We start from the raw sequence: 10,835 nt of genomic DNA on the forward strand, positions 1-10,835 counted from the left end.
ACTGCTGACATTCTGGCAAAGCGAGCATGACAAAGAGGGATCAGAGAGAAAAGGAGGCGGTGATGTGACAGTCATTTTCTTACACTCACTCTTTTCATCCTTTTATTTCTCTTTTTACACTTGACTGTTTAATTGGGTGCTGGAGATGTTCCCATATGCAGGCTGCAGGCAAGCTTGGACGCGGTATCAACGTGGCATTATGCAGCAAGTCCTCAAACATTAAACAACAGAAGACGCCATTTGTCTAAAACCTTTTCTGTTCTGAAGCCCCTCTCGGCAGGACAGCATCATGTGGTCTGTGCCTTCCAAAACCGTTACGAATCACTGTTGAAAGATAAATCAGTTTTATGATGTGACAGCAGCTGTGGTTACGGTTTGGTTAAGGTACAAAAACCATTTGGTTAAGGGAAAGATCATGGTTTGGGTTGAAATAAGTACTTTCTTAATGTTGGGAAACATTGTGGTTTGGGTGAAAAAGACTATTTCGTTAAGGTTGTCGGAGCTTTGTCATCATGGTTACAGTAATAAACACATGGATAAGGGTGGGGATCGATTGTGGACATTAACATTGACTGTTGGATGGAAACGAACAGCGGTCCCCCGTGTTAAAGTCCAATGTTTCTCTGGCAGAGTAAAAGGTAGTGCAGCAATAAGGACATGATCCCCCTCTGGCTTCCCACCACATTGGAATGAAGTTTTTCTTGCCTATGGGCGTGATGGGACATAAAATCAAAGTGAAGCAATGTGAAAATAAATTTAAGATGAACAACTAACATAATTTAATAAAACCAGGGTATTTCTTTTTACAATGCAACTTCCCATTCAAGTAAAAGCTTGCTTTGTACTTCTAAATAAAATGCAGGACATTTTAAATAAATAACCAATTCAAGTACTACATCAAGGAATTTCTTAAAGTCAGCATGTAGCAGCCATCACAGAAAGTACGTCAAAGGACACATCTGTATCAGCTTTCAAGACACACATTAAAAGTGATCACTGCATAGAAGATGACAAAAGACAGTTTATCACAAAAACACAGGCTGTGCTCAGCTGCCTTTGGACTCTGAGAGGAGTGAAATTAGGGAGGGATGCAAGTTCCACACAAAAACATCAGATTATAGAGCCCTGTTGTCATCCTGCAAGGTGATCATTTATTACATCAGCACTGCAAAGTCATATGATGCCATGCCTAGTAGGCATGACATCACATGATGACTGATGTGTGTGTGTGTGTGTGTGTTTTGGCACTGGCATTGGGAGGGTCAAATTCAAATCCTTGGCATGGCCTGTGGACAGGCACTGACATGGCAAACAGTGGCCCGACGCGAAGAGAGAGAGAGAGAATAATAATCACTGTATTCATTGACGCTGTGACGTACTTCATCAAACCCGTCAGGTGAAATGGCCCGACGCTCTTCTGGAATTGTCCCATAAAGTAAAGTAAAGTTAATATGAAGTCCTTCTTTGAGTAACTCCATGTCCACACCAGGGAACACACCTTTAGCACATCGTACTCAGCAAGGGTTTTTCACCCTTGACGATTGTTCTATGATTGAGCCCCAGCTTTTGAGCCTTTTGACAATTGCAGACCAGATTTTACTGCGCTGTGTTGTCCCACAATGATATGACTTCTCCTGTGTTTTAGCCTCCTAACCCTAGCCCTCCTACACACACAGTACAGTGCCTGAACGCATCCTGTGTAGCCACTGATGGATAATCGTAGCTGCTGCTCTGGTAATGTGCTACTTCAGCCCCCTTTCATGCAAAAATCCCAACCAACCAATAGGAGTCATTAGTGTTGCAAAAAGAAAGCACATGATCCCTCACTGGCTTCCCACCCATTGTAACTACAATTTTCTTGAAGTTCGGTGCAAACAACACACTTCTGTAAATCTCTGATCTGATAATGTTTCTGTGGACCGACACATTCGACACATACATTTTGTGGGCAAGGTCAGGAAGTGAAGGTTGGGGGAAATTTCACACAGAGTTTACTTTCTATCATAATATCGGTTTGTTTTAAGTCCTGTTTGACTCTTGGCCTTACCCGCTGTGCCTTCTCCCTCTCCCTCCCAAAGCATACTCAGGTCTGAACCCTGCCGTTCAGTGATTGACACATTCTGGTAGAATAAATTAAAACCTCAAGCTGTGACAGAGCCCGAAATAGCAGGAAGCTGTCGCTGACCTGCAGTCTCTAGTGCCACATGTCAGCAAGCTTAAAAAACTTGGCAGAACATTCTGCACAAAGGAATCATGTGCAGGTGTTTGTGCGTTTCTGGTGTATATACAAGAGTCAACAAGCAGTAATCTATGTTGATGCTTTAACTACACCTGCAGTGCCAGGAATGAATCGTAAAGGTGGCCCAACAAATGCTCTAATGTTTGCTACTTTTTACTAAATCAATTTCAAAGTATTTAATTCAACTGAAACCACTTTGGAATTTGAAGGCAGTGGCAGATGGATCTATTTTTTTTGCCAGCTGTTGTCCGGAGGGTGACGCTGGGGCGGGGGGGCTAAGCCCCAAGATGTTTAGTGTCATTGGACTGCGGGTCCCTTTGCCAAGTCACAGAGCTCCTGGTTCTTGCCAAGCAGGGGGTGGGTGAGACAAAATGCCATTTAGCAGGCTGGTATTTATAGATATGTGAGGAACTTGTGCTCAGGCCGGGCCGAGGTGCTGACGATGTAAAATGAGAGGACGCTTCCAGAAGTCGAGTGTCAGGGCACACAGATAAAAATACCCGGTGAAAGATGGGCCTGGTCATTAGTGGGCAGTCTGTGACATGGCAGCATTTCAGAAGTGATTTATGATTATTACTACAGCTAACCTATACCTCTCCCTTTCCTGCCCCTACCCTGTATCCCAAATTGGTTTGCCAAATGGAATGGCATATGGGGGTTATATTCAGTGCACAGAATTTGAGTCTTTGGCAAAGTGCCACCGTTGGGTTTCAGATTTTACCACAATCTTAAAAGAAACACAAAATCGAAGTTTAATTAATCTCTTCTGTTAATTAAGATGGTGGTGCATGAGTCTGATGCTATTTTCATGTTTTTGTTGGCAAGACAATGATGCAAGTGCAAGGGTTGTATTTCTGAAGACGTTATAAGTTTCTGTTGGAAGTATCAATCAAATAATTCTGCATAACATATTATGTTAGAGATAGACAGGGAGGGATAATGAGCTCATTGCAGGCCGCTGCCTTCCCTAATTGCCGGAGCGAGCTACCACAGGGAGGAACAAAGGAAACATTTAACACATCGTAAATTCCTGTAATGTCCTGCCGAGGAGCTGCCACTCTGGTTTCACTTGCAACTTTTTTTCGCTGTCTGTCCGGTGACAGAAAGAGACAAACATAATACAGTAAAATTCATTTAAAGCAAAATATTAACGAGGCTTTTTATTTTGCAGGTTTAAGTTTCTTTGTGTGTTGCCTCCTGTAATCACTACACTTTATATCTCCCTTCATTCTGCAGAAATGTAAAATCGCTCTAGTGCATCAGACGGGCCGACAGTGGATTTAATCTCTGGTGCTTCTAACCTTCATGTTGTAGGAGACACTGTTTCAATGTCAAATTAAGACTTTAACATTTAAAAGCTTGACATACGCTTTTATAAAATGATTCCTGGCATTAGCATGTAACCCCTTTCAAACATAATCTGAGCTATTTATCACATAAAGAACATGACTGATGTTTTCTTCTCCTCATTTGAAATAGTGTACATTGACTATCAAGTCCAGATTTAGACTTGGATAGTGTTTCTTCTGTTTCACAGACAGGAAAGCTGTGCAGCTGAACGCTGTTAACACACACACACACACACACGCACACACACACACACACACACACACACACACACACACACACACACACACACACAGAACTCCTCTCCAAGAGTCTGCAGAAAAGTGCTACAATGTCTCGCTGAATTCCTTCCCAGTCTTTTTTGTCCCTCAAGGCAAATGATGGAGCATATGCTTTACTCGCTGAGATGGTGATCATGTGTGTGAGAGCAGTTGAGGGGAGAGATGGAAAGAGGGAGAGAGAGAGAGAGAGAGGGGGGGAGTGTTTTGTCCCACATTGAGCGTCCTAAGAGGCTTTATACTTGTGTGGAAGCATGATACAGTGTGTCCCGCATACACTGTGTGTGTGAACACAACACGTACTGTGGTTTTTTTTTTCAGGGGGGGGGGGGGAATCAGGCCAACAAAATTAGTTTACCATCAGCTGTGCTTTGGCTCTCATTCGGTCCCAGCCTCTGTCCAGTATTTCTTCCAACTCCCTCCACCTAATGGCGGCTCAGGGCTGTTTTACTGCACCACCCTGGGGAGGCTACTGTAGCCAGATCCAGAACACTTGGCTTTATGTGGATTGAATGTTTTATGGTTATGGACATAATAGTTAAGTGTAGGAACAGTCTCACATGAATCCACCCCCGCACCACTATCCCCAGCTCTAATAATTACACCAGCGAAGGAAAGGTAAGTGGGAAACGTCTGTACACTGTAGAAGAGACATCAGCATGAAGTTATGTAACTGAGCTCATCGTGTTAACCAGTGGTGGAATCTAACTAAGTAGTTTTACTCATGTAAATTGAGTATTTTAATCTCTTGCCACTTCATACAATGTATTGTCAACTGTTTTGGTAATTGTTTGTCATTTTTTATGCAAAACTATTTCATGGTTGCGGCTTCACCTTTTAATAATGCTGAGGTTAAACAAACATTGTGATGGTGTCACTTTGGACTCTGGGTAATTGTGACAAAATTGTTCAGATCTTTTACAAACCAAACAATCAATCGATTAATGTAAAGAAATAATCAGCAGTTTAATCTATAATGATAATTATGTTTCAGTCCTATCCAAAATAGTTAAAAAAATGTACTGCAGCAGTAAAATCCTGATTTCACATTAATGCATGATTAATAATAATATAATATATACTTATTAATAGAGTCACATGGGCCATTTTATGCATTGACTACTTAAGTACATAAGCAACATTTTCAGTGCAGGACTTTACCTTGTAATGGAGTATTTTTACAGTGTGCTATTAATACTTTTATTTTTAAGTAACGGATCTGAATATTTGTGTTTCCTTCGTGAGATATATGTTTAGACTGTCAGTCGGTTGATGCACAATAAACCATATCAAACCAAATATTAATATTACTCAAAAATGACTACAGCTGATTTTTTGTGCAGAAACTAAAACAAATAATATTCCACAAATGAGCTTCTATGTGTATTGGGATGTTGCATAATTGGAGCATCTTAAAATCCACAAATTATTATCTCCTCTCACCTTATCAGAAGACGGAAAAGGAGAGGACATAGTTTGAACATTGCGGGAAAGATTCCTTAAGTTTTTTCTTTTAACGTCTGTGTAAGAAAAGGAAAGAGAAAGACAGAGGACAGACAGATAGAAGGTCAAGAGTAAACCACATCAGCTGGCCACATGGGTGGTGTGGTGCTGGTCATGTTAAAAAAACAGTTAGGCCTTGATAGCTTCTTGCCTGCGGGGGTCAAGGGGGAAATCAGTCTTGTGATTTTACACTGGGGTGAGTTTGACGTGGTGTAGCTTATGAGTGGTGCTTAATGGGACTGTGAGAGAGACGCGAGAGAGATAGAGAGAGAGAGAGAGAGAGAGAGAGAGAGAGAGATAGCGCAGAGAGAGAGAGAAGAGAGAGGGAGAGATTCGCCCGACGCAGAGAGCGCGAGAGCGAGAGAGATCCAGCGAGAGAGATAGAGAGAGAGGGAGAGAGAGCTCTAGAGCTCACTCAGCGGAGAGAGAGCTCTCCAATCCTCGCTCTCTTCTCTCTCCGCGCCCCGCGCTCTCTCTCTCATTCTCTCTATATATTATATATATAGAGAGAGACGAGAGGAGAGGTTAGGGTTGCAAGAAAAATATGCTAAAATAAGGTTAGAAACATTTTTTATGTTAAAATGAGTCTCCATGCATTAGCCCTTTATAAGTTATCTCCTCTGATATTATGTCCTGCTTCGAAGAATAGCCTTGTACTCAATGCTGTGTTATCAAGATTGTAAAATGAACTTGTGAATGGTTCACTACGTCATAGTAGCCGGTGTGTATACACGACTGTTTTGAAATCCTGTACCCATCTACTGATAAATCATTTTTTAAGGGATTGAAAAGCAGGAATTGATGTCCCAGTATTTCCCAGGGAATCTTTCTAAAATTTGGTTGTGTTTCTGATAAGCCTTATCCTGGTCTTGTTTTAGCATGTATGTTCATAAACTACAGACTACGTATTTATTTATCTATCTACTGAAACAACAGACACCCTCTCCATACCTCATAAACACTATGAGGCAACTGTTGCAGGTATAGTACTACAGTAATTGCTGTGATTGCAGGAAACTGCTTCAACCTTTTCGTGAATCGTGAACATCGTGAACCCACAAGGACAGAGTAGAGAAACAAGAATTCTCAGTTACCCTTGTCGGCCACCTGATTCTTTGCCTTGCAAGTTTCAGAGGTCAGTCTCTTTATATACCTTCCTGCTTCAAATTCAACCTCGAATTTACCACCTACCAAAGTGTCTTAGTTTGCTGCAGTCACAGATTCCTACTAAATTAATGATTAATAGAGACAGTACGGTCTCGCTCACTATCTGTTTTACCTCTTTATAAAGTGCCAGCTAATGTGACTTAACTGTTGACTTGTTTACAACCTGTCAGATTGACAGCTCGTGTTTGTTGCCACCACATATTGTGAATAAAATGTTATCACAACTGATAGAAGTAATAGCCAGAGAATTATACCCACATAATACTTTTAGACAAATTATAGTTTTACTTGGTTACCAAAGTCTACATTGTTCAAGGTCTTTAATAATAATGCCACTTCTCCCTTAAGTAAGTGAAGTGTGCAAAGGTTTTTTTATCGTATACACTAAATTTGCACACATCAGATCACATCAATAAACCTGGTCAACAGGATCATTCCCTTCCTCATTCATAAACCAGACTCCTCCTCCTACTTCACTCAGAAGACAGGAAAAAGTGACGAGAAGTCAGAACCTAAAACTGCTTGTGGTAATGTATTTGAAAACGAAAATAAGGAAGAGAATCCAGTAAATAGGACGTTTACTGACGTAACAAGGTATTTATTGAGTGTCGGTTAAAAGTACTTAGATCTAAAAAAAATACAGATTACGAGTGAATCTGTGAAAGTGAAAGTGAAAGTAAATTAGCCACAGGAGAAATCAACAGAATGGCGGCCAACACATCGCCGTATGAGATGGAGTGCACATGCCCTGTGTGCTGTGACATATTCGAGGATCCTGTTGTCTTGTTGTGCAGTCACAGCTTCTGCAAGCTCTGTCTTCAGAAGTGGTGGAGACAGAGTGGACTCAAGACATGCCCGGACTGTAAGGCCATGTTTCCAATGGCTCAGCCTCCACGTAATCTGAGACTGAGAAACCTGTGCGACAACCTGAGACGAGAGAAGAGTCAGAGAGCTAAATCAGAATCTAAGGATCTAATCTGCAGTCTGCACAGTGAAAAACTCAAGATGTTCTGTCAGGATGATCAACAGCTCATCTGTGTCATTTGTAGGGATGCACAAAAACACAAGAAACACAACTGTGTCCCCATCAACGAAGCAGCAGAACCCAGTAGGGTAAGTAAATATACCTATATCTAATAAAAACAACTGAGTTTAGTAGTTTTGTGTTTGGTAGTTTTCATATTTGTATAAGAATGATCCATATCTCAGGCAGGCACATGTGTAACTAATTGACTGTTTTCTACTTATACGCACCTTTATTTGTAGGCTCAACTCAAGCTGAAGATGGTGCATTTAAAAACCAAACTGGGGTTATTTAAAAATGAAACACTCACGAGTGACAAAATGGCCAGCCACATCCAGGTAAGTCATAATGACTATAAAGTAAGAAACAACATGTGTTGTGGACTTTCATTGAAATGGGGTTTCTCCTCAGCTCCAGGCTCAGCAGACAGAGAAGACGATCAAAGGGGAGTTTCGGAAGCTTTTCCAATTCCTGCGAGCAGAGGAGGCGGCTAGGATCGATGCAGTGAGGAAAGAGGCGGCACTCAAGACTGAAGCAATGAACATCAGGATTGTTCATTTGACTGCAGATATGTCCTCGCTCACAGACACAATCAAAACCATAGAGATGGAGATGAAGGCTGAGGACATCTCATTTATGCTGGTGATTACTTGTCTTAATTAATATTCTGTTCATAACATTAACATAAAGAGTATTTAACAGATTTTAAGTTTGTTATTCTGTTTTCTCTTTATTTGATAGAATATCAAATCCACTATGGAGCGGTAAGTTGTTTCCTCTACACTATCTATCAAAGCACAGCTGAACGACAACTTCAACAGCATAGTTGATGGTAGTTGGTATCATCCACCAGAAATTCCTTGGTGCATGATAATAAAAGGTTTGGGAGCGGTTGAAGCTTGAACGAAGATGCGAAAGTTAACCTGACACTAATTTGGAAAAGTAAAAACCCATTGTGTGAATGTTTTTACATTGTGTGGGAATGGCGGACTCCGCCACTGACAGAGCAAACTACTATAAAGAGAGGTAACTGATGAGTGTAAATACATTTTATGGCTAGAGAAGAATAAATACCAGCCATAAATACAGAAAATGCGTTTGATATGATGGAATCATGAAGATCATTTTTTAAAGATATGCAAACTTTATTTATATGTATTTGTAGCTTCACACCAAAAACAAAAATGGTACCAATGTGAGGTATTTAAAACTATTTAAATTGATAACCTATGGCTGCCTAATATTCCTTCAGATCCCAAAGCAACCTACCAGACCCAGAGACTCCATCAGGAGCCCTGATCGACGAGGCCAAACACATTGGGAACCTGCTGTTCACAGTCTGGAAGAAGATGGAGAACATAATCCAGTACAGTAAGCAAAGTGTTTCTGCCTCGCCATATTTCTACATTTTAATCTGCAGTGGCATGGACAAGTAATTGATGACCAAAACAAACATTATTTTTTTCTTTTTATCTCTGAAGCTCCTGTAATTCTGGACCCCAACACTGGCAACAGCACACTTATTATATCAGAACACTTGACTCGTTCAACAAACAGCGACAAGTATTCGCAGTTTCCTGAAAACCCAGAAAGGCTGAGCAACTGTAAAGTTCTTGGCTCTGCAGGCTTTAACTCTGGAAAACACAGCTGGGATGTGGAGGTGAAGGGTTTTTGGACTGTTGGTGTGGCTGCGAAGGATAATATCTATAAGAATATCTGGGCCATCTACGTGTGCGTTTGCTCTGGCATTCTGTGTGAACTTACTCCAGAGGATTATGTTCAAATTGTTTCTGAAAATTCTTTTCCCCAAAAGGTCAGAGTACAGCTTGATTATGATCAAGGAATACTATCATTTTTTGACCTTGATAGGAAAACACTTGTACACACCATCAAATACACTTTCACAAAAACGGTCTTTCCGTATTTTAGCGAGGAGGTGAAAATCCTTCCATCAGAATTGTTAGTAGGCATAAGACGACCCAGATAAACATTCTGCATTATTGCAGAGGTCAAACAGCAACATTAGGCCTTATTTTGGGGGCTTAAGTGTTTACGATATGACCTGCCTTTGTAAATCCTTGTCACCACATTAAGTACATGAGTTTTTATAACTATATCTTTTCTGCTTTATTTTTTACATTTTTAATGCAAACCAAAGTGTTGCCAGACATCATGCAGGCTTTCCCTGCAAGGAGGGTCCAATGAAAGATGCTATCGATTTGCATTATGGGAAATGTAGGATCCAGTGCTTTTGGAGGTTGACCGATACTAGGGTCTTGTAGTCGTCTTGTTTTAATCTAGCTCTTGTGAGTACCCAAACTTTATGGAAGTACAATATTAAATCACTGTAATATCTGTTTAATATAATCTATTTTATGTTGTAAGTAGATTGTGTGATTTAAATGTTGATAGAGGGAAGTTTGAGTATGAATCTGTTGAAAGTTAGACTTCATGATGAATGAATCATGAATGAATGAATCCACTGTTGAGATTTGATTGTGTATATCGTTTTTTTTATAATCAAATAAAACAAGACTTTTTGTGTTCAATCATGTAAATTTGTGATCAGATTTAGACACATTTTAATATCTTTACTTTTCATACTCTTACCTTGTTTTTGGGGAGTGCTTTCATTTTTATTTTTCGGGAATTTGTGATTTTAGGGCTATATAAAGGAAATTGACAACTACATGTTTCAATATCAGTCAAGTCAAATGTATTCAAAGTAATTCCTTAGAGAGCTCTTAGATACATGTCAGCTGTTGTGCAATGAAGGTAATAGTTATCGGATGTTAACCTCTAGTGTAATACGGTGCATACATGGAGGGTCCAGCTAAAAACAAACAAACTAAAATGCGTTTGCCTACAAGCACACACAGAGCACAGGGATGAATCATTATGAGGCAATGCCTCACTTCTCTAGTGTACAGCCGTCTCTCTCTGTCTCTGTCTCTGTCTCTCTCTCTCTCTCTCTCTCTCTCTCTCTCTCTCTCTCTCTCTCTCTCTCTCTCTGTCGGTTCACCACTGACACACCCACACACACACACATGAGTCCAAATCCCCACACTGATACTGAATCTCAGTGGTATTACAGCTGGAATGCCTGCTATGTTTTTTCAACTAATGAAAGAATGAAGAAAAACAAACAGAGGGGCCAAATTAAAAGAGAGAAAAAAGGATTGAGAGAAGAAAACACACTGAGGGAGAAAGGGGCGTACGAGTTTCTCTCATTCAATTTGTATTCCTCTGCATGTTTTACATGACGAGTGTTTCTGAG

At 40.5% G+C, this 10,835-nt stretch overlaps 1 protein-coding gene across 1 annotated transcript; it reads left to right on the top strand.

Annotated features, from left to right (window-relative positions):
• The first annotated feature begins 6,956 nt into the window (after window positions 1–6,956).
• LOC115003519 (zinc-binding protein A33-like) lies at window positions 6,957–9,976 on the top strand. The gene is made up of 6 exons (XM_029425340.1): window positions 6,957–7,647; window positions 7,801–7,896; window positions 7,970–8,200; window positions 8,300–8,322; window positions 8,811–8,929; window positions 9,040–9,976. Exons 1-6 carry the CDS (start codon window positions 7,240–7,242, stop codon window positions 9,543–9,545), a joined length of 1,383 nt encoding a protein of 460 aa, XP_029281200.1. The 5' UTR covers window positions 6,957–7,239; the 3' UTR covers window positions 9,546–9,976.
• The last annotated feature ends 859 nt before the right edge of the window (window positions 9,977–10,835 follow it).

The sequence above is a fragment of the Cottoperca gobio genome, chromosome 24 (genome assembly GCF_900634415.1).
Source record: "Cottoperca gobio chromosome 24, fCotGob3.1, whole genome shotgun sequence".
Taxonomy (NCBI): domain Eukaryota; kingdom Metazoa; phylum Chordata; class Actinopteri; order Perciformes; family Bovichtidae; genus Cottoperca; species Cottoperca gobio.

Coding starts and splice junctions, on each gene's coding strand:
- LOC115003519 (XM_029425340.1), top strand. CDS start 7,240: ATGGCGGCCAACACATCGCCGTATGAGATGGAGTGCACATGCCCTGTG. Junction 7,648..7,800: donor AAGCAGCAGAACCCAGTAGG/GTAAGTAAATAT, acceptor CTTTATTTGTAG/GCTCAACTCAAGCTGAAGAT. Junction 8,323..8,810: donor ATCAAATCCACTATGGAGCG/GTAAGTTGTTTC, acceptor ATATTCCTTCAG/ATCCCAAAGCAACCTACCAG.